General features: G+C 45.1%; 1 protein-coding gene across 1 annotated transcript in view; it reads right to left on the bottom strand.

Annotated features, from left to right (window-relative positions):
* ADAMTS13 (ADAM metallopeptidase with thrombospondin type 1 motif 13) overlaps positions 1–24,513 on the bottom strand; it is a 59,595-nt gene that overhangs the window by 13,480 nt on the left and 21,602 nt on the right. Inside the window, exons 2-14 of the mRNA XM_073541149.1 lie at positions 20,550–20,613; positions 20,020–20,285; positions 19,789–19,927; positions 19,441–19,589; positions 10,907–10,990; positions 10,105–10,229; positions 9,039–9,185; positions 5,230–5,364; positions 4,877–5,027; positions 3,511–3,615; positions 3,213–3,364; positions 2,468–2,531; positions 2,184–2,310 (exon numbers count right to left, since the gene is read on the bottom strand). Of these exons, the coding sequence (XP_073397250.1) occupies positions 2,184–2,310; positions 2,468–2,531; positions 3,213–3,364; positions 3,511–3,615; positions 4,877–5,027; positions 5,230–5,364; positions 9,039–9,185; positions 10,105–10,229; positions 10,907–10,990; positions 19,441–19,589; positions 19,789–19,927; positions 20,020–20,285; positions 20,550–20,613 (1,708 nt within the window). The remainder of the gene's footprint in view (positions 1–2,183; positions 2,311–2,467; positions 2,532–3,212; positions 3,365–3,510; positions 3,616–4,876; positions 5,028–5,229; positions 5,365–9,038; positions 9,186–10,104; positions 10,230–10,906; positions 10,991–19,440; positions 19,590–19,788; positions 19,928–20,019; positions 20,286–20,549; positions 20,614–24,513) is intronic.

The raw sequence follows: 24,513 nt of genomic DNA, 5'->3' as shown, positions 1-24,513 counted from the left end.
AACAAAACATCTGAGAAGGCTGTATGTGTCCTAGTGCCACAATCAAAATGATACCCATCTTGTAGTAATCTGATGTGTCCCTGCTAAGAAATCAAGCTTTGAAGTCACATGCAAATTATCCAGGAAGTGCATTGCTACATTAACACCCCCCTAATTCACTGGTATATAGACACGCCTCCAATTAGACACGCACCCTAATACACTTCCTGGCTAATTTTCATTAGACTTCAATGCTCAATTTCTCAGCACTGGCACTTAGGATTCCTACAAAAGAGTTATCATTCTTATTGTTGTACTAAGACCTATGCAGCCATGCTACTTGTTTCAGCAGTTAACGTGCCATGACAAGTTCCATTTAAAATGGTTTAAAACTTTGGCAAGTGGACCACATAGATTGGGAAATGATGAGCCAATGGGTTGTAGTGCTGGACACCAGTTATGATGTGAAGCAGAGCAACCACCTGGCTATAAAGCTGTGAGCTAGTAATAATGTTAAACTTTGCACCATTACATATTTACAGTGGGTACAGAAAGTATTCAGACCCCTTTAGATTTTTCACTCTTTGTTTCATTGCAGCCATTTGGTAAATTCAAAACAATTCATTTTTTCTCATTAATGTACACTCTGCACCCCATCTTGACTGAAAAAAAACAGAAATGTAGAATTTTTTGCAAATTTATTAAAAAAGAAAAACTGAAATATCACATGGTCATAAGTATTCAGACCCTTTGCTCAGACACTCATATTTAAGTCACATGCTGTCAATTTCATTTTGATCCTCCTTGAGATGGCTCTACTCCTTCATTGGAGTCCAGCTGTGTTTAATTAAACTGATAGGACTTGATCTGGAAGGGCACACACCTGTCTGTATAAGACCTCACAGCTCACAGTGCATGTCAGACCAAATGAGAATCATGTGGTCAAAGTAACTGGCCAAGGAGCTCAGACACAGAATTTTGGCAAGGCACACATCTGGCCAAGGTTACAAAAGAATTTCTGCAGTACTCAAGGTTCCTAAGAGCACAGTGACCTCCATAATCCTTAAATGGAAGAAGTTTGGGACCACCAGAAGTCTTTCTAGATCTCGCTGTCAAGCCAAACTGATCAATCGTGGGAGAAGAGACTTGGAGAACCCAAAGATTACTGTGGCTTAGCTCCACAGATGCAGTAGGGAGATGGGAGAAAGTTCCACAAAGTCAACTATCACTGCAGCCCTCCACCAATCGGGCCTTTATGGCAGAGTGGCCCGACGGAAGCCTCTCCTCAGTGCAAGACATATGAAAGCCCTCATATAGTTTGCTAAAATCCACAAGAAGGACTCCCAGACTATGAGAAATAAGATTATCTGGTCTGATGAGACGAAGATAGAACTTTTTGGTGATAATTCTAAGCAGTATGTGTGGAGAAAACCAGGCACTGCTCATCATCTGCTCAATACAATCCCAACAGTGAAACATGGTGGTGGCAGCATCATGCTATGGGGGTGTTTTTAAGCTGCAGGGACAAGGCGACTGATTGCAATTGAAGGCAACATGAATGTGGCCAAGTACAGAGATATCCTGGATGAAACCTCTTCAAGAGAGCTCTGGACCTCAGACTTGGCCGAAGGTTCACCTTCCAACAAGACATTGACCCTAAAGACACAGCTAAAATAACAAAGGAGTGGCGTCAGAACAACTCTGTGACCATTCTTGACTGGCCCAGCCAGAGCCCTGACCTAAACCCAATTGAGCATCTCTGGAGAGACGTGAAAATGGCTGTCCACCAATATTCACCATCCAACCTGATGGAACTGAAGAGGATCTGCAAGGAAGAATGGCAGAGGATCCACAAATCCAGGTGTGAAAAACTTGTTGCATCATTCCCAAGAAGACTCATGGCTGTACTAGCTCAAAAGGGTGCTTCTACTCAATACTGAGCAAAGGGTCTGAATACTTATGACCATGTGATATTTCAGTTTTTCTTTTTTAATACATTTGCAAAAATTTCTACATTTCTGTTTTTTTCAGTCAAGATGAGGTGCACAGTGTACATTAATGAGAAAAAAAATGAACTTTTTTTTTTAATTTACCAAATGGTTGCAATGAAACAAACTGTGAAAAATTTAAAGGGGTCTACTCTAAATACTTTCTGGACCCACTGTATGTATTATAGTATAGCCCATATAAAAAAAAACACTCACCACGTGCAAACCCAGCTACCGATGTCCAGTGGTAGTACGAGGGTTGACCTTGAGAAAGGAAAAGCGGCTTATCGTCAGTGGCAGCACATTGCTCAGTCATAAAATCCAGCTGTGTTGTTTCACAGGCCTGAAAAAAATATTTTTTTATGTAACAGTCCAACCTGAGGATCTGCAGCTGTTGTAAGCCTTCCAATTTGGCCTGATAGGTGAAGGGCCACTGGCTAGAGACATCTATAATATAATGTATGGTATCAAAATAAAGTAAAGGAAATCCCATATCCTACCTGTGTATTACACATTTCAGCCTGAAGGCTTGGACCTTCGCAGTTGTGACCACCAAATGCAGGTCTGTGGGATGTATAATTCCAAAATACATGGCAAAATAGAAATGAAACATGTTGTATAGTATAACTCTACACAAACTTTGTTGGGGGTGGAAGAGTTTATATGCCACTTCTTTTTTTAAATTTACGTGGCACAGCTCTATCCTTCAGTAGTGAATGTGCCTGGTACTGCAGCTGAGGCTTATTTGCATGAATGAGACTAAGCTGCATTACCAGGCACAGACATTACCAAAACTATGGGGTGCAGGGCTCAAACTTGAACATTATTTCCCTTACAAGTGCCAGAGGTGACATTCCACAATCTCATAATGGTTAATCAAATCTATGCAAAGACCATTCATGATTATGCATAAAGACACATGATTGGTGTCCACTGGTGATGGTCTGTGTGGTCAGGCATGCCCCAGTAATCCAAGGGAAGACATTGTAATACTCATTAAATGGAATTTTCATCCAAAAATGACCTTCAGACATGTCTCAGATCTCATTGGTGTGATATGCAAGCTCAAACCAACAGTGATCTCTAAAACTTAGTGGCTGTTGCTTCCTGTAGAGTGCCCTAACCCGTTTTGTCCAAACTGTCCGACTGCACAAATCTGAGCGGGTGTGATCTACTGACATCTTTTTGAATGGCCAACAAGAAAACGCTGGTCCAAAGTGCATAACTTCTTAACTAGTGTGTAACCTTGGGTTGTTGCATTGACGTTTCCTGACAATTACTCCCCCTCCACAACTGCGAGAACAAGAAGTAAAACTGCTCCAAGTAGACCAGACTCCATGGACCACTGATACTGGATTCAGCTCCGCAAGAGAAGTACAGCGTCCTTTATGGCACCACTGAGGAAAGACAATAATGAAACCATTAAATCAAGGCACATTTCCTTGTCTGCATTAGTTCCACCCTCCTAGACCAGTACTTAAACTTATATCATGGCCAGACCGCCGCAGGCAATCATTCTGGCTTCTAATTTATAAAAGGTTACCTTGTTCTCACCACACTCTGTGCCATCAAGTAATGGGACAAGTAGACGGTTGCAGCTGGTTCGGTCGTGTTGAGTGATGTGACAGGAGAGGACGCTGCACATGTCCTACGAGAAATAGTTCAATGCAAATAAACTATAGGAACAACAAAAGCGCAATAGGGTCTTATCCGGGTTATTATTAGAAAAATTAGTACAAATTCACTCACCCTTTCCAGGAGAGATTCAGGCATACAAGATCTGTAGTCAGCTTGCTGCACGTCCAAAGGTCAACACCGTGACCGCCAGAACTTCAGATTATTATGGAATAAATTCATGGACTTAGGTGCGCTGCTTGACAAATTCACGAATCCAGGTTATGAGAAAGATTAACTGTTTATTTCCCAACGCGTTTCGAAGTGTATACCACTTCTTCCTCAGGGGATGACATATATACACTTCGAAACGCGTTGGGAAATAAACAGTTAATCTTTCTCATAACCTGGATTTGTGAATTTGTCAAGCAGCGCACCTAAGTCCATGAATTTATTCCATAATAATCTACGAGAAATAGTGACACAAGAAAACTTTAAACGTACTCTCTGGGATGTTCTGGAGGTCTCCTGAAATTGAGTAGATCAAGTTTGACACACGAGGCAAGGTTTTGGCAAAAGCTGTTTGTATGCGAGGACTCCGAGAAGATGACACCAATTTCCAGTTGAACAGATGACATGATATTGACCCGGTTGTACAGACAAGTGAAAAAAGATGCAGAAAAGATTCAAAAAGATATTCACTAAGTTCATAAAGCTAGAGCATGGTACCAACAGAAACACTAGTTCTAGCCCAAATTGTTGTATAATGGTACAACCTCTTTACAGAACCCACTGCTTAGAGTATGAATGTCTCTAGTGCCCCCTAGTACATTTACAGAATGGAGGATGGTTGTCCTTGAAGTATAAGTAGGTCAGTCTTTTACATGACAATTACTTTCTATCTACTCCATTGTTTTACTCGCAGCCCTTGGCTAAGTTCACACAACCATTTATAAAATTGTCCAATTTTCATCCATAAAAAATTAATGAGTTTTCATTTGTATTGTCATCCATATGTCATCCATTTTTATACATAAGCAGTGAGTAAAATAAGCAAAAAGTAAATATCAAAATATACAATGTATATTTAGAAAGGATTTAAAAATAAAAGATATAACGGGAGTAGAGCTGCAGCATCTGACTACACAATGGGTCTTGTAGTCTGTAACCATGGAGACTCCTAGCATTACACAGGAGCCTTATACACAAAATAGTGGGAGATTATTTAAGCAAAAGGTTGCCTATTTTTTTTAATTTTATTTGTAACGGAGCAAAAGTAATCAATCTCTTCCTACCAGATCGTTATGGGAAAACGTGCAGGCCAAGGCAGAACTCCCAAATGCGATTTTACATTGTTCGTCTGCTCCGTAATACAGACCAGGCTTCCAGCCAGGGATACTGCTTTCTAACGCTGGCAGGTCATCGATACAATTTGCCTGGTCACTGCTGCAAAGCAATACACGCAGAAGTTATAAAGAAGTGAATGAATTAAGCTAAGATGCAGCAAAACTAATATGGTATGTGTTGTGTATGATCATAGCGTGGTTGTTTATTATGATAATTCTCTGATAATACAGTGCAGTCCTATGTAAAATCACATAAGATGGGCCACAATGGGCAATCTCATTAAGGAGGATGGGGTCTGTACCTGAGAAATCGAAGGAACTGCTCCCTACTACAATCTGACCATGTCAGATGCACACTGTTGTGACTTCCTTCAGTGGCCATGATTTTCCCACCGCCACTGCAGCTGTTTCCTGTCCCATCATGATTTATTCCAAAACTGCAGGGAAGAGAATAAAATACCAGGATTAAGGCAAACATCAAAAAGTCTGACTGCTAAATACATGACTGCATGCGTCATGTATACACATGTAAAAGTGGTGGACTGCGCTGCTGCATTCCTGCCCCTGAAGACAACAATCACGCCATGTGTGCAGTGTCATGCGGTTCTACATATAATGTGAATAGTGATGTGTGTCTCTTATATTGTGTTATGATAATGTACAGCGTATAAGTAATGTAAAGTGTTAATATACAATGTAAGTAGTGTATAGTACAGGGTATGCATAGGATTAGACATAGGCACAAATTAGGAGAAGATACAGTTAATGTGTACAAGTAGCACACAGTAGGTGGGAACTAGTGTTGGTAAAAGGTGGGCACTTCCTCTTAGTTAGTTAGCTAGTTAGTTAGGGAAGTGCAGTTGTAGGGAAGGTGACCTGACAGACGGATGGACTAGTCAGAGTGAAGAAGGAAAGGTTTGCACAGTGTAGGTAGGTGACAGTTACTACAGTGGGGAAACAGCTAGGAAAGTGTAGTGGACGTGCAATACCTGGGTTGACCGGTTGACCATTAGAGGGCAGGGAGGAGTGTGAACAAAGGACTTGACATCAGCTTAGGGCTTAGGAAACCGTTGGTCATGGGGGGCGGAGTTACAGGAAACCGGGAAAGATATAAATTTGAAGGAGGGTTCCAGAAAGTTACAGTCCCCAGGGGAAGCTCAGGTGACAGGAGGACTACGACAGTTCGTGCACTCTGAGGAGAACCAGACCAGGGGGACTGAAGGAGAGAGAACGTCAGGGGGGTGGTCCTGACAGGAAGAACTGCAGAAGAGAAAAGACACTGGGTGTAGGACACCGTATTTGACACGACGACTGATCAGTGGAAGTGCTGTTGGTTTACGGGCCTAAGGCGGCCACAGTGACGGAACTGTCAAGAGCGTCGACGAGTGAAGAAGGGACAGTGTATGAATACACGTCCCCAGTATAGAGTACAGTGTGTGAGAAGCGGCCCTGGAAATGGAGGGCCGTGAGGTGAAGAAAATGCGGTGTGCTCTGAGGCCGTCAGGCGGACGGCGAGTGAAATAAACTTGGACCTGTTGCACCCAGATTCTGCCTCCATCTTGTCTCTGTTTTATCTCTGCGCGGTAAAGAGAGGGACCACCCCCCAGCTCGGCCCACCGACCCTACACAGTGACAAGTTCAAGGACAGTGGGCTGCTAGGGCCAGCATGTACCAGTCGTTTGAGGCAGTGGGAGGCTGTACTTGAATCCCAAGAGGTCCGGAGCCCAAAGTCTGGCATATGGTCTGTCTGTCACATCGTGTCCTCTGGCGAATAAAGAAAGGTGGATTGGGACCAATGTAGATGGAAAGTAATGGATCCCGTGTGCCCTGCCGAACTGCAAGGGAGATCTCTGGGGCCAACAGAGCAAGTGGGTGAGGGAGAAACAAATGGTAGGACTGAAGAAGTGTTGTCCTAAGAAAATAAGAGATATGAAGTGCTGTGACTAGTGATGAGCGAATGTGCTCGGATAAGGTGTTATCCAAGCATGTTCGTTTGCTAACCGAGAGTCTTCGGCATGCTCAAAAAATATGTTCAAGTCCCCGCAGCTGCATGTCTCGCGGTTGCTCGATAACTGCAACACAAGCAGGGAATGCCTGTTAGTTAGGCAATCCATGCATGTGTTTCAGCTTGTTGAACAGCCGCGAGATATGCAGGCATGGGGACTCGAACGTATTATTCAAGCACATTGAAGTCACTCAGTTAGCACCCGAGCATGCGCAAATAACACCTTATCCAAGCTCGTTCGCTCATCAATAGTTGTGACCTATCCCACATGTTACAACCTGATGAACTTGAACTGACCAGTAAACCTTTGCTTGTTGCAACGAACTTGGTGTCCCCTGAATTGTGTGCTGTAGCTCCTGAAGATGGAGGCCTGGACACAGTGAGGTCTACGGCCTAAAAGTGAGTATGATGCACCCCACATCTGACAGCACACTGTTTTCTAGTACAGTCATGGCCAAAAGTTTAGAGAATGACACAAATATTATATTTTCACATGATCTGCTGGCCTCTGGTTTTTATGTGTGTTTGTCAGATGTTTTTATCACATACAGAAATATAATTGCAATCATATTATGAGTAGCAAAAGGTTATATTGACAGAATGAGTTAATGCAGCAAGTCAATATTTGCAGTGTTGACCCTTCTTCTTCAGGACCTCAGCAATTCTCCCTGGCATGCTCTCAATCAACTTCTGGATCAAATCCTGACTGATAGCAGTCCATTCTTGCAAAATCAATGCTTTTATTTTGTCTGAATTTGAAGGTTTTTGTTTGTCCACCTGTCTCTTGATGATTGACCACAAGTTCTCAATGGGATTAAGATCTGGGGAGTTTCCAGGCCATGGTCCCAAAATCTCTATGTTTTGTTCCCTGAGCCATTTAGTTATCACCTTTGCTTTATGGCAAGGTGCTCCATCATGTTGAAAAAGGCATTGTTGATCGCCAAACTGCTCTTGGACGGTTGGGAGAAGTTGCTCTTGGAGGACATTATGGTACCATTCTTTATTCATGGCTGTGTTTTTAGGCAAGACTGAGAGAGAGCCCATTCCCCTGGCTGAGAAGCAACCCCACACATGAATGGTTTCAGGATGCTTGACAGTTGTCATGAGACAAGACTGGTGGTAGTGCTCACCTGGTCTTCTCCGAATAAGCCGTTTTCCAGATGTCCCAAACAATCGAAAAGGGGATTCATCAGAGAAAATTACTTTACCCCAGTCCTCAGCAGTCCACTCCCTGTACCTCTTGCAGAATATCAGTCTGTCCATGATGTTTTTTCTGGAGAGAAGTGGCTTCTTTGCTGCCCTCCTTGAGACCAGGCCTTGCTCCAAGAGTCTCCGCCTCACAGTGCGTGCAGATGCACTCACACCTGCCTGCTGCCATTCCTGAGCAAGCTCTGCACTGCTGGTAGCCCGATCCCGCAGCTGAAACACTTTTAAGAGACGGTCCTGGCGCTTGCTGGTCTTTCTTGGGTGCCCTGGAGCCTTTTTGGCAACAAGGGAACCTCTCTCCTTGAAGTTCTTGATGATGTCATAGATTGTTGACTGAGGTGCAATCTTTCTAGCTGCGATACTCTTCCCTGTTAGGCCATTTTTGTGCAGTGCAATGATGACTGCACGTGTTTCTTTAGAGATAACCATGGTTAACAGAAGAGAAACAATGATGCCAAGCACCAGCCTCCTTTTAATGTGTCCAGTGGTGTCATTCTTACTTAATCATGACAGATTGATCTCCAGCCCTGTTCTCATCAACACCCACACCTGTGTTAATGGAGCAATCACTGAAACGATGTTAGCTGGTCCTTTTAAGGCAGGGCTGCAATGATGTTGAAATGTGTTTTGGGGGATAAAGTTCATTTTCTAGGCAAATATTGACTTTGCAAGTAATTGCTGTTAAGCTGATCACTCTTTATAACATTCTGGAGTATATGCAAATTGCCATAAGAAAAAATGAAGCAGTAGACTTTGTAAAAATTAATATTTGTGTCATTCTCTAAACTTTTGGCCATGACTGTAAAGTGCCAGAGCGTAACCGCACAGCAGCTCGGTCATGACTACCGCTCTTGGCCACTTTACACACATATTCTGTAGTAATCTGCCCCAATTTTTCACCTGTGTCCAATTTCATGGGCTATGGTGATCCCCAGATCAAACCCCGTGTCTTCAGTGATGACGCAACTCCATGAGGAGGAACAGGCACCCCCTAACTGGGTGACACCACGTACTTGCTTGTTTCCATCAGGTAACTCCAGGTCAAACCTTCAAAAGGAGATTAAATATTTCTTTATACATTTTATGATCCACAATCTACACAGTATGGTACTTTCATATGGACCTGATCCAACTGCATCATTTCAGCATGGGAAAATCCACACCAAAATCCGCAATTGTAACCTCTGAATGAAGGCCATTGCAAGATGTCCACTTAGGCTGGTGGTAGAGTCAGATAAACCAGAGATACAATCTGATCAAGCAGGGACAAATCCGAATTTGTATGCTATCCTCTTCTTCATACCATCAGTTATAGGAAGATGGCCATTATAAGATGTTCATATGGACTGGTAGTTGGGTAGAGTCCCAGGAACCACAAGGTGGAACCACCGACAAAACTGAGCTAAGACTCTAATCTCTTCCTCATGTCATCAACAAAGGAAGATTTCTGAAGGCCATTACAATATGTTCACATGGATTGGTGGTAGAATAAAGTTCCAGGAAGCAGAGATGGAATTATGAGCACCCTGTAGACTGTGAGCCCTCGCGAGAAGGGTCCTCTCTCCTTCTGTACTTGTGTATGTCTTGTATTGCTCATGTTTATTGTACTTGTCTATATTTGCCCCTTTTCACATGTAAAGCGCCATGGAATAAATGGCGCTATAAAAATGTATAATAATAATAATTACTGAGCTCTGCTCTGTTAGTCATGTGCTCACTTAAGAGACGAGTTCTGCAGGTCATTAGAAGATATCTGCATGGACTGGTGGTTGAGTAGAGTCCTAGGAACCAGATCTAGAACCAGGAACAAAACTGAGATAAAACTCTACACTCATCCTCATGTCATCAACAAGGGGAGATTTCTGAAGGTCATTACAAGATGTCCACATGGACTGGTGACAAATTCACAGAAACCAGAGCTTGGACCAGGAACAAGGTCATTTCAATTTATATTTTTATTGCATACCTGGTGATATAAAGAACCAGATCAGCATGTTGAGGGTCAGAGTCACTAACAGGATTTAGGATTCTGCTCCACTCACAGACACTCATCAGGGAGGACATGAGGTTAGCACTGACCTGGATTCCTGCCTAATGAAAGAAAAGTTTGAAAAACATGGTGAAACATCCTAATACTGATGGTTTTACTATCTATTGTGTCAGTACATTCCCGAACACCTTGGCTTGTAGATTCTTGGTCGCTAATGGCTTTAACTTTGGCAGATATGAGCAGGTCAGTGGATCCTGACTAGTAGAAGATAACGAAAATTGGTGTTCAAGAGCCATCTACACAATGTCATGCAACCATTGTAAAGCCCCCGTTACACACTGCGATATCGCTAGCAATATCGCTGTAAAGTCACCGATTTTGTGACGTAGCAGCGATATTGCTAGCGATATCGCTACATGTGATACTTACCTCCGACCGGCTCCCCCGCTGATTATCGCTGGTCGCGTGAGAAGGTCCTGGATCATTTCTCATCGGGTGCTTCCTGCTGGGCTTCCTGTGGCGCCAACGAGCGACGCGTGGATGCGGGCGGTAGGACGTCAGGATCGCCGCGTCTGACAGGTAAGTAGCGACCCCAGCAATGTCGCTGGTGAGATCTGCCTGTGTGGCAGCTCACTAGCGACCACTTAGCGATGCACCAGCGATCCATATCGTTGTCGGGATCACTGGTGCATCGCTAAGTGTAACGGTACCCTAAGAATGAAGACTGAAGTTAGCAATCCAAATAAATACACATATAATCTAGACAAGACCTCATTACCTCTGCTTCAGTCAGAATGATCATTTTCACCAGATGGACACGGAGCGTGGCACCGAGAGAAACATCTCTTAGTAATTCTGCTCCCTAAAAAGGAACAGATAAAAGATCAGCTTCACGACAATGGTGGGCAGGTGGAGCCTCATATGAAATCTAGTATTTTTGATACAAGTATATTTTCCATATTCATGTCCAAACACCCTGGCCAAGGCAAAGTGGCTTGTTGGTACAAATCTCCTCAGCTCATAGCACCAAGTTGCCTCCCTCTAGGTATGCCCCTGTATTTGACCTTGCAACTTGAAATGTGGATCCTGTGTCATTGATGTGTTGAGGCCAACTAATCCTAAAAGGTATAATAGTCAAAAAGGCATTAGCAAAATAAAATGTATCATTTAGCTCATATAAACTATAGTATGTATGTATAGTACTAAAGTATGCACACATGAAAGTGTGGCGCCCCCAGGAGTATGGTCGCCACAGTGGCATTGCCTTCCTCCAGGGAGGGTGATGTCAGGCTTGGAAGCAATGAAGCGTCTCTCTTGCAGTTAACCATGACATGCAACACAGTTCCCACTCCGGGCCAGCAGAGGGAGCTCTGAACCAGAATTGGGGAAGGAGTGCTCTCTGAGGGCCAGGAAGGAAAAAGAAGGAGTTAGTGTGAGGAGGCCGAAGTGTGTAGACATGGAGAGAGAAGCTGGGAGACTGAGCGTAGTTGAGAGCTCGTTCCCAGCTGGAGCGCATGATCTGGAGCCTGGTCTCCACGGTTGTATGGATACTGAAGGTCATGCAACAGAAACCAGAGGAATAGGAAGCTGTAAATGTTCTATTCCCACCTAAGACTCGGAGGCACAACAGCAACGGCTGAGCCAAAGGAGATAGAAGGCTACAGTTGTCTGCCATACGAGGTAGATCCAAAAGGGAAGAAGAAGGAAGAACTTCAGTGTAACACAGTACTGCATGTACCTCAAGTAAGCGCTAGGAAGGAGACTACACAACCTATCTGCATAGAGAGAGTCTTGAGTTGCTTCCAGGCTAATCAGCTCCTGTGCCATCTGTAATCTGGACCCTGGACTGCACTTACAAAGTAAAGGTAAAGAAACTACATTCCGCTGTGTCCTTGCCTTCTTTCTGCAACTTCTTCAGCACTGCTACATCTCTGTGCCAGACACTGCACCCTCTTCCTCAACCCCTATTCTCTTCATCTACTCTGTCCTGGGCCTACAGCCCTACCTGTGGAGGGCTATAACATCACTGCTGCACCCCACCATCTGTCCCAGAGGATCTGTCTGCAGCGTCGGCTTAACACCTCCCTTGCCGAACACCACAGGTGGCGTCACAAATCACTCATAAACTTTATTTCATCACTCAATCCTCTTTTACATGGGCGCCCAGGGCTACGGACCGGGTCACCACTGCTGTGACATTCCCCTGTGAAGGACCGGTCTGGTACAGAGTACCCCACAGCCCTGGAAGGGCGACCCATTTTAGCATCACGAATAGGATTTACGGAGCCCAGTGTTCCCGGGTCCTGTGTGCCAGAGACTGTTTTGTGTGCATTAGACTGTTTGTACCATTGCCGCCATTATCCCGCTGCTTGGCGCGCGCAGGAAACCAAAGAGGCGAGCTGTCGTGGGCGGAGCCTGCCAAAGAGCGCGAAGAAGTGAAGTGCCGCGCGGGGAGAGACAGCGCGCAAGAAGTGGGAGGAGCGGAGGCCTGCAGCCCCGATCATCCAGCCTGCAAAGCTGCAGCCGGTAAGCCTGCTCAACCCTGGGGCCAGGCTAACGTTAACTAGGGGGGAAAGAGAATGTCGGAGGCACGCGCCGATGCAGCGGCGGACGCCCCCGCCAACCCCTCAGCGCCGCAAGATGCAGGGCCCAATGCGGCTGCGGCTCCAATAGCACCCACCGCAGCGGTCCCCATAATGCCGCTGTCTATGCCTTACATACCGGGAGCAGCATGGCTACCGCAGTACTCAGGGGAGTCACATACTCTGAGTGAATTTAAAGAGAGACTGTGCAGTTTGTTTAAAGTATACCCTCTGTCTGAAAGCCAGAAAGTGTACATCCTTATTGGACAGCTAACGGGTGCAGCACAGAGAGAGGTGAAAGCCTGGCCGGACACTGACAAAGAGACTGTTAAAAAGATCCTGGCTAAGCTGAGAAGCACCTTTGACACCCGCCCTGCAGCTGAAATCAAGATGCGATTCTTTGGATGTAAACAGAAAGCGCAGGACAGTATAAGGGACTATGCTCTTAACCTGCAGGAGGCGCTGTGAGCAGTTAAGCAAGTTAATCCTGAGAGTGTGAAGGAGGAAGATAAACTGTTAAAGGAGCAGTTCATTGAAGGACTCCTATCCAGTACCCACAGAGGACAGTTGCGCATCATAACCCTGCAAAACCCTGATCTGGACTTTGCTGATTTTAAGGACAGGGTTATTCGGGTCCTGCAGGAATCAACTGACAGCCGTCCAGAGCCCTCTAGGTGCCCAGCGATCACCTACCATCAGGAAGCAACATCTTTTCCTTCCATCCCTGTGGAGGCTGAGGCACAGACTCTGGACAACGATCCAACTGAATAGCTGGGTCTTCGGGTCCAGGAGTTGACCAGGGGTATGGCTGCACTTACTAAAACCGTGCAGTCCCTGCAGGTGTCCTCCAAGGAAAAGATCCAGTTTGCTTCCAGTCCAAAGGATGTCCCTTGGCTCCGGAGGAGGAGAACCCCGCCACTCCGAGGAAGGAACAACGACCGCTATGACCAGGACGGATGTCCCATCTGTTGTCGCTGCTACAAGGCAGGTCATCTTGCAAGATTTTGTCCTTTAAACGAGCAACCCCTGGGGCAGAGGGCCAACCCCCAGGAGTAGGACCACAAGGCCCAAGGAACTGGCGAGCCAAGTATGTGGGAGGGAGACCGGTCCTTCCTGTGGTGATTGACGGCATCCCCATGAACGCTTTGCTGGACACTGGCTCCCAGGTGACCACTATGCCCTATATCCTCTACAAGTGGTATTGGGCTGACTCTGAACTCACCCGTGGCCCAACTGATGAACTAACAGTAGTTGCCAGTAATGCTCAGTCTTTACCACAAGTGGGATGTAAAGAAATTACTGTTAAAGTGGGGAGGGTGGAGTTGAAATCTCAAGGTCTGATAGTTGTGGATATTGATCGACGAGAATGTAATCCCATGATGACTCTTGGTACAAATGTAATTGAAAATTGTCTTTCCGAGGTTATTGTCTTGTTGCAACAGGTGGCTGAGACTGCTGGTTCCAGTGAACAATGAGTCCTGCAGAAGGAGATCAAGGCCCTGATGCAAAGACAACAGGTAGAACTCTCTGGCAGAGAAATTGGTAGTGTCAGAGTGAGTGATGCTTTCCCCATTGCAATACCCCCCCAGATGTGAAATGTTGATTTGGTGTTGGGCGGCCATAGGCCTCAGAGGGAAGGATTACCAGGCATTGGTAGAGCCAGTATATTCTGATAGCAGGCCCACTGTCCTGACAGCCAGAGGGGTGGTTGATGTACGTAAAGGGAGAGTATCTGTACGCCTTTTGAATTGTGGGGAGGAGGATGCCACAGTTGCTAAGCTGCTCACTGTTAATAACAACTCTTTGCAGGCAGCAGAGCCCTTGGTCTCATCCGATCAGGTGGAGGACAATGGCTCTGTGAAGCAGATGGAGGAGTGGTGCCAGCAACAGCAGGTGGGGACTGACTCAACACCTTTATACCAGAAAAATGGGGTTTACAGAGTGACACAAGTATATGAGCGGGTATTCAGTAAACACCCACTAGATTTTGGGCAGGCAAAAAGGGTTCAACATCATATCCCCACTGGAGATCATCCACCCATAAAAGAAAGGTACCGGCCTATACCCCCAACACAATACCAATGTGCAAAAGGGATGTTGAGAGAGATGAAGGAAGCAGGGGTTATCAGAGACAGTTGTAGCCCCTGGGCAGCTCCAATAGTTTTTGTAAAGAAAAAGGATGGTACCATGAGAATGTGTGTTGATTACAGAAAAATTAACAGAATTACACATAAAGATGCCTACCCATTACCCAGAATTGAAGAGTCATTAGCTGCACTTAAAACTGCTAACTACTTTTCCACCTTGGATCTCACTAGTGGGTATTGGCAGGTTCCCGTGGCAGAGGCAGACAAGGAGAAAACAGCATTTACCACTCCAATGGGTCTCTGTGAGTTCAACTATATGCCATTTGGGCTTTGCACTGCCCCAGGAACATTTCAACGGCTGATGGAGTGCTGCCTGGGACACATGAACTTTGAGACAGTCCTGTTGTACCTTGATGATGTCATTGTTTTCTCCAAGACTTATGAAGACCATCTGGAGCACCTGGCTGAAGTGTTTGAAGCCTTGTCCAAATTTGGCCTAAAGGTGAAGCTTTCCAAATGCCACCTCCTGAAGCCCAAGGTACAGTACCTCGGTCATGCAGTGAGTGCAGAAGGTGTGGCACCAGATCCAGACAAAGTCACAGTCATCCGGGACTGGCCAAAGCCCAGCAACCTCCATGAAGTATGCCAATTCCTCGGGCTGGTAGGCTACTACCGAAGGTTCATCAAAGGCTTCACTGAAATAGCCACTCCTATGCAAAATATTCTGGTGGGGCAGTCCAAGAAAGCCAAACAGAGGAATTCCACATTTGAATGGACTGAGGAGTTGGAGAGGACCTTCACCCGGCTGAAGATGGCTCTCACGGGAGATGAAGTTCTGGCCAACCCAGGTTATAACAAACCCTTTGTGTTGTACACTGATGCCAGCAACGTGGGACTAGGAGCAGTACTATCACAGGTACAAAATGGCAAAGAAAGAGTGATCTCCTGCACCAGCAGGAAGCTTCGTCCCACTGAAAGGAACCCTGACAACTACAGTTCCTTCAAGCTGGAGTTCCTCGCCATAGTCTGGGCTGTGACTGAAAGATTCAAGCATTACCTAGCTTCAGCCAAGTTTACCATCTTCACGGACAACAACCCGTTGACTCACTTGGACACTGCAAAACTAGGTGCACTGGAGCAGCGATGGATGGCTCGGCTGTCTAACTAGGAGTTTACCATCAAGTACCGGGCAAGGCACAAGAATGCCAATGCTGATGCGCTGTCCAGGATGCCTAATCTGCCAGATGCAGGAGAAGACCCTGAGGCTCTTGAAGAAATAGAGTTACCTGCCTTCCACTGGCCAATTGCGGCCCAACGTGCTCAAGGAGTGAGAAACAGACGGTCTGGCTTGAAAGAGGCCACCCTAAATCCATTGCCTCATCATGACTGGGCAGAAACGCAGGATAGCGACCCCGCAGTCCGCCTGGTGAAGGAACTACTGTCACAAGCTGACTCACGACCAGAGTCGGATGCTCCTAAAGAAACCCAGCAGTTGTGGAAGGAAAGAGGCCGGCTGTTCATCTATGAAGGAAAGCTGTGTCGGAGGAGTATCAATGCCCGCACTCATGAGTTGGTTTGGCAAGTGGTAGTCCCAAAGAGGGAAGCATCAATGGTCTTGGAAGCATACCACAATGGAGCTGGACACTTCGGATGGAAGAAGTTAGAGGCCTTGCTCCAGGAGAGATTCTACTGGGCTGGTATGAGGAAAGCCATTGAAAATTGGTGCCGGGAGTGTGGACAATGCAACCTGCGCAGAAAGGACCGTAACAGCCAGCGAGCTCCTTTGCAGCCAATAGTAACCAAACAGCCACTCCAGTTGGTCGCCCTGGACCATGTGAAGCTGGTCCCAAGCCATTCAGGCTACATTTATGCTCTTACCTTCGTTGACTACTACTCAAGATTCTTGGTAGTTGTGCCTGTCAAGGATCAAACAGCTAGGACAGCAGCCAGAGCCTTCCCACAGCACTTTTGTCGACCACACAGATACCCCGAGCGAGTGCTTACAGATCAAGGTCCAGCCTTTGAGACAGAAGTGTTCCAGGAATTCTGTAACTTATATGGTTGCAAGAAGATCCGGACAACACCGTACCATCCACAGACCAATGGCATGTGTGAAAAGATGAACCGGGTGGTGATCGACCTACTGAAGACCTTGCCTTTGGAAGAGAGGAATCTGTGGCCAGAAATGTTGCCAGATCTGGTAGACCTCTACAATCACATTCCTGTGAATTCCACCAACTGCACTCCAGCCTTCCTAATGAGAGCGAGGCCTGGTAAGCTGCCTATTGATTTGGATATGGGAGTCCTTACACCTGAGGTGACGTCACCAGATGCTGACTGGGACACAGAGAGGCAGCAACAGTATCGAAGAGTACAAGAGTGTGTAGAAAAGAGTCTAGCTCAGGCAAGACAAAACCAAGAAAGGCACTACAATCACCATGCACCTGCAGTTCTCTTGTCACCAGGAGAACAAGTCCTAAAAAGGAAGAGGAGGATGCATAAATTAGATGACCAATGGGAAGCTGAACCCTACACCATCTTACCAACAAACTTCGATTACACCAAAGTGTGCCTTATCAGTAAGGATGGGGGAGAAACCTCAGCAGCAGTATCAAGGGATCATTTGAAATTGTGCCCTGACCAGTTAAAAGAAAGAATGGAAGAGCAAAACAACATCCAACCCACAGAAGAAGAAGAAAAGGTCAGTACTGTACTTGGAGAATTCGCTGCAAATTGGACTCGAGCAAATAATGCCATAGTGGTGCCAGTTTTGACCTTTCCCCGACTGGTAGTACAAGAAGAAGTGACTCAAGAGAACTCTGAAAATCAGGAAGTTCAGGCAGCAGATGCCACACCAGCAGTGGAGCCAGAGAATCCTCACCCTGCCAGTGGTGAATCTGTCATACCCATGGTGAGTCTAAGAGTCCGTAGACTGCTACTACCCACTTTACCTACACCAGTGTTACGCAGGTCTGTTCGGAGTACCCAAGGCATAACACCCCTCAGGTTTTGCATCTAAATAAATTATGCAAATAATGTAAATGTTAACCTGTACATTTATATATGTAACGTTTAAGTTTTGTGCCTACAGAGACTCTGTAAGAAATCGCTTTTTGAATTTTCCAGTTTGTTTTGATAGACAATTGGACCACAGTACTAGATGTGGTCAAAAACTTCTTTTGTACATAGTTCACCATTTGCCCAGGAATGGACCATGGACATTGACGCATGGACTAATCGTCAAAGGACTATTTTTGGAGTTTTTGGTTTGTGTAATTTTTCATTTTTCTTAAATCTTGTAGACTTATAATTGCTTATTTGTTTATATGTTCATATGTTTTTTTTATCAGTCCAGGAGTACTGAATTGCACTAGGGGGGAATGTGGCTCCCCCAGGAGTATGATCCCCACAGTGGCATTGCCTTCCTCCAGGGAGGGTGATGTCAGGCTTGGCAGCAATGAAGGGTCTCTCTAGCAGTTAACCATGACATGCAACACAGTGCCCACTCCGGGCCAGCAGAGGGAGCTCTGAACCAGAATAGGGGGAGGAGTGCTCTCTGAGGGCCAGGAAGGAAAAAGAAGGAGTTAGTGTGAGGAGGCCGAAGTGTGTAGACGTGGAGAGAGAAGCTGGGAGACTGAGCGTAGTTGAGAGCTCGATCCCAGCTGGAGAGCATGATCTGGAGCCTGGTCTCCACGGTTGTATGGATACTGAAGGTCTTGCAACAGAAACCAGAGGAATAGGAAGCTGTAAATGCTCTATTCCCACCTAAGACTCTGAGGCACAACAGCAACGGGTGAGCCAAAGGACATAGAAGGCTACAGCTGTCTGCCATACGAGGTAGATCCAAAAGGGTAGAAGAAGGAGGAACTTCAGTGTAACACAGTACTGCATGTACCTCAAGTAAGCGCTAGGAAGGAGACTACACAACCTATCTGCATAGAGAGATTCCTGAGTTGCTTCCAGGATAATCAGCTCCTGTGCCATCTGTAATCTGGACCCTGGACTGCACTTACAAAGTAAAGGTAAAGAAACTACATTCCGCTGTGTCCTTGCCTTCTTTCTGCAACTTCTTCAGCACTGCTACATCTCTGTGCCAGACACTGCACCCTCTTCCTCAATCCCTATTCTCTTCATCTACTCTGCCCTGGGACTACAGCCCTACCTGTGGAGGGCTATAACATCACTGCTGCACCCCACCATCTGTCCCAGAGGGTCTGTCTGCAGCGTCGGCTTAACACCTCCCTTGCCGAACACCACAGGTGGCGTCAAAAATCACTCATAAACTTTATTTCATCACTCAATCCTCTTTTACATGGGTGCCCAGGGCCACGGACCGGGTCACCGCTGCTGTGACATTCCCCTCTGAAGGACGGGCCCGGTACCGAGTACCCCACAGCCCTGGGAGGGCGACCCAAAAGCACAGAAAAGTATGATCGGTTAGAACGGTAGCGTCAGCAGCCTTGTGCTTTTGAATACCTGATGCATTACACTACGCTGCGCTTTGAATGCTAGTACATCGTTTAGTTCTTCTCTGCCCATGTGAACTCTCAAAGAACTGAAAGGCTGCTTTCCCGAAATACGAATTAAACTTAGTCAAGACTGTCAACCAAGTCAGCAATGAAAAATGTAACGTACATACGTACAATATTGAGGTTGGTCAGAATATATCTTTCTGTGTCCTCCTGGTGGAACTGGTAGACATCATAACCCACAATCACTAGAAGTTCCAAATGCTTCACACCAAGAACCGCTCTTTTCTGTAGCCGACTACTACGAGGAGCATTTAATGACTCTAGAAGAGAATGCAAGATAATATTCTAAAACCAGATATTGTCAAAATCGGTGGTCTCCAATCTGTGTCTCTTCAGTTGATCCAGCACTACAGCTCCAAGTAGATCCTCATCACCACAGATTTATAATTCTTTAATCATCAGAGAGCCACAGGTTGGAGAGCACTGGTATAAAACGCCTCTCCACCCTTATTTTCATACCTTTCTTTATCTTGGATTCACTCCCAATTCTAAAAATGATATGAGTGTTACATGGTTCCTGCTCAGGAGTAGGAAGTAGATGTTTCCCCTTTATAGGCTGGATGGAAAATTGCTCCATGTCCTTGATGAAAAACCCATGCTGAAATGAGAAGAAAACAGTTGACCTACAAGAACTCGGATAATTTATATAAAAGGCACATGATAAAGTTGGCATATATGAATTTAACCCACTATTTGTCCTTTGTAGTAAGTGATTGCAGATTTTGCTCCTTCTGGATGCAGAATGGTTCCCGTTGACCCGCGGGAGTGTTGATGCAGGTGGTGAAAGGAGGCATTTAGAAAAAGTTCTATAGTAATTAGTCTTTCTTCCTCTGGAAAAGTGAAGACGTATCTCTGCCGAAAGGTTTGTAAGGTACAAACATTCACAAAACATGGAGAAGAAATATTGGTTCCTTCTTTACAGGTACATGTCAGATTACCCAGATCCACATTAAATGCTAAAAAAAAGAAATAAAAGAGAAATAACTAAAATAAAAACTATCATGAGAAAATGTAATTAAGTCTCTAAAAATATCACAGTTACAGGAAACAATATTATGCTGACAGATGTTTTTACAACACAGGATGGCAAAATGTTCACAGTATACAATTTAATTACGTTTCTACTAAAAATAACAGATGTTGTTCAAAAATACAAGATAAAATACATAAAATCACAAATAAATAAAATAAATTCAATTTGGTGCTTTTTATAAAGTTACCTGCAACATTTTCCTGGCCAAAATATGAAATCAAATCTTCCGGGTGTAATATTTTCAAAAATACCTAAAAATAAGACAAAAAAAGACAAAAAGCAAAACTTATTTTATTCAATTGTATCAAAAATTATTATTTTTTGTCAATTGCTTAATTATATTTTTACTTTTTAATAGAATATAAAAAATATTGATTCACATTTTTCAATAAAAACAAAGGAACTTAAAATGTAGCCCACTAAGAGTATGAAAAACTTGAGTTTTCTTTCAGGAGTTTTCATAACAGAAAATGAGCAGACATTTAATCGTTTCACCTCAGTTTTGGCTCCAAAAACTCAGCAAAAAACTAACTGTGCACATTCCCTTAAAGGGGTTATTTCAATTTCTATCATAAAGAGGGTACCACTCCTCTGCTTCTTTTCCTGGCTTCTTGGTTACCAAGGGGTGGTGCATTTGTAGACCGTGTACTGGGGTCTCCCCAGGTTACAGTGAGCCATGGACAGAGAACACAACCAGACAATTTGTCAAGGAAATATTCTTTACTGAAAACAGAGCTTGAGTTCCTCTGACAACACAAGAGAAAACACAATAAACTTTCACAAACACCTAAGTCAAAGTCGACTAGGACCCTTGTACTGCATTACCTATAGGCCAAGAATGTTCAATAAAATACACTATAGCTTGCCTGACCTATGCTTTCGCCTAATGCGGTAGCCGAAGGGCTAACCACGGACAACAATGCAATTATATAAGTGCAAGGTGCCAACCCAACAGTGGTGCAGCACAGCATTTCACAAACTTAACAATTCTCGAACCCACCATTTTATTCCACCCACAGATGATTCTCCGAGGAGAGGGCTTGTTAAGAGTATTTGTACATAAGCCTCCCTAAAGCTATAAGCTACTAGCTCTAGGTCAATATCTCTGCCTGACAGTCTACGTTTGGTGCAAAACTCTCTCTAGGTCCGCGTGCACACTCCCACCTTGATCACTGTGCTGGGGCCTGAGCTCAGGACTTACCGACTGTAAATTGGTGCCTGAATGGCTGATCGTCCGTTCAGCCGTTAGCTGGGGCACCAAGGGGTGGATGGTGGGCTTGTCACATGAAGCGTGGATTAGCTCGATAGAATAGCAGGAGGCTCTCCACGTCACAGTAGATGGCGGGGGATCTGACTCTGTATCCAGCCGTAGTTGTTCCCCAATTCTCTCTCTCTCTCTCTCTCTAACAGACGTTTTGGACCTTTTATGGCCGGAGACTGACACTGCAAGTCCATTCACAACAATCTCACATGCCACCCCACTAGAGGTTGTTGTGCCCGACACACCTTCCAACAAGAAACTGTCCGGCGCATAGCATTGTGGGAGTACGCAGGGCCGGAGTTGTCAGTTCTCCCTGTGCAATATCACTGGGGACTGCTATAGGGTGGACCAGTAGAATATATAATCACTGCATTCATAGAGGATGAAGAGGCTTGCTTCAAGTGAATCGTTTATTACAGGTGATAGGTGAACTGACAGGCAAAAATTAACATTTCGGCCAGTTAATGGCCTTGATCACAATGCCGCCTTTGAAAATATCTCTCTAGTTTACAATACAAGCAATCAATGGAGATGGTTGATGTAGAAATAGACAGAAAATTCCACAATAGGGGGAATGGTGTATAGAGGTCAAAAGGTGACGCCACACTGGTTGTATGTGATTTTTGAGTGAGGTAATTCTTAAATTGATAAGGTTGTGCATGCAATCTAAATTGCGTCATGGAAACAGCTGGATGGCGCTGTAGTAAAAGCAAACATCAGTGGCTGTATTAAGCCAGGTTCAGATAATCTGGTCACCGCAGTAGTATAGGATCCAATGGTGGTAGCACAGATATAGGTGCAGGTACTGCTGTATCACAGGAGCATTCTTGGGAAACGCAGCTGCAGAAGCCGGCGTTAGTGGACGAGTGGGAGACACTGGCACATTAAGTGTCACATACAACCAGTGTGGCATCACATTTTGACCCCTATACACCATTCCCCCTATTGTGGAATTTTCTGTCTAGTTCTACATCAACCGTCTCCATTGATCGCTTGTATTGTAAATTAGAGAGATATTTTCAAAGGCGGCATTGTGATCAAGGCCATTAACTGGCCGAAACGTTAATTTTTGCCTGTCAGTTCACCTATCACCTGTAATAAACGATTCACTTGAAGCAAACCTCTTTAACCTCTATGAGTCCAGTGATTATATATTCTACTATTTATGGGACCACTGGCTCCGTTCAGTAGCACCATCATATCCATAAGAGTCGAGTGCTAGCCTTCTGCTCTTCTATAGGGTGAACCAGGGCAGTCGGTTCTTACTTTAAATCATCTCTGGGGGGGACCACAGGTTGTGAAACAGTCTCTTTTGGGGGCAATATTACTGTGTTTTCCTCCGACACAAGGGAAAAACAGTAAAGTTTCACAAACAACTCAAGGTCAACTAGGACCCATGTGCTGCACAACCTATAGGCCCAGAATGTTCTATAAAATACAATATAATTTGCCTAACCTATGCTTCCGCCTAATGCGGAAGCCGAAGGGTTAACCATGGACAACAATGCAATTATATGAGTGCTAGCGGCCAACCCAACAGTGGTGCAGCACAGCAGTTCAAAAATTTTAAAATTCTGTACCCACCCTTTCCACCCACCCACAGGTGATTCTCAGAGTGGAGGCTTTGTTAAGACTATCTATTTATATAATTGCCTTGTAATGTTTTCATTTCCTGTTCTGTCCAGATGTCACCGTATCCCAGAATTCCAAGCGGAAGAAGTTCACCGACCGCCATATTGGGACACCCAAGTGATGGGTATCTCAATATGGAAACTGCTACTGGTACCAACCTATTGCACGGTACCACCAGTGGAACACCGTCGCACCACACACACACAGTATACGCCGTACACACCACACACACACGCAGTCACACTCACACACTCACGCAGCCTCTTGCGTGGTACCACCAGCGGAACACCGTCGCAAACAAGCTACCAACGGGATCAGCTGAATGATTCACTGACTACTGCCATCTTTGTACAGGAATTACGCTCAGGCGCAGTGAATAATTCGGCTGATCCCAGCAGGAGATGCGCGACGTGTCTACAGGCAGAGGAAGCCGGTCACATTAAATGGGTTTTCCCACAAACGAAAGTTCATTTTAAAAATTGTCTGTGACCATGTACGGAGCATACTCATCTCCTGCGCAGTGGAAGAAGAAAAACAAAAAATAATATTGACATTACAGCAGGGGATCACAGAGGATTCATTTTGGGAGTTAAAATATTTCACTGACTGTTTTTAAACAATATTTTACCTCACAAAATGTATCCTCTGCGATCTCCTGCTGTAAAGTCAGTATTGTCTTTTGCTTCCTCCCCTGCCCAGGAGCTGTGGTATGTTCTGTAGACGGTCAGACACAGGGGTGAGAGACAGAGCACAGGGGGGAGACAGCGCAAACGGGACAGCACATGAGGGGAGAACACAGCACAGGAAGGAGAGAGACAACAGGCAAGGGGGATAGCACATGGGGTAGACAGGTCAAAGAAGAGAGCACAGACGGGAGAAGTCAGCACATGGGGAAAGAGAGAGTGAATAGGTCGGTGAGCACATGGGGGAGAGATTCTCAACGCTGCAAAACCTGCCCCCATTGTGACATTACCGCCCTCCCGATGCAATAGCATCGGGCCTCCATCTGGTATGCATATAAGCCTCCCTAAGGCTATGAGCAATTAGCTGTAATTCATACAGTTCTGCTTGCAATCCAGCCAGATTCAGAGCAATGCTTGCAACCTCTATGTGCAAAGAGCTCCACAACGGAAATAAAAAAAAGTGACCTCTGATAGACTGCAGAAGTGTTCAGTAACCTTGGAAATGAGCACTAGACTGTAGAATTAAGAATCCCTGTTCTTGAGAGCTAAGTGAACATTCAGTAGAAAGTAAATTG

The sequence above is a fragment of the Dendrobates tinctorius genome, unplaced genomic scaffold (genome assembly GCF_039654945.1).
Source record: "Dendrobates tinctorius isolate UK_male_01 unplaced genomic scaffold, ASM3965494v1 ptg000120l, whole genome shotgun sequence".
NCBI classification, from domain to species: domain Eukaryota; kingdom Metazoa; phylum Chordata; class Amphibia; order Anura; family Dendrobatidae; genus Dendrobates; species Dendrobates tinctorius.
Note: the sequence above shows the minus strand (reverse complement) of the source record. Positions and strands in the feature narration are given on the sequence as shown.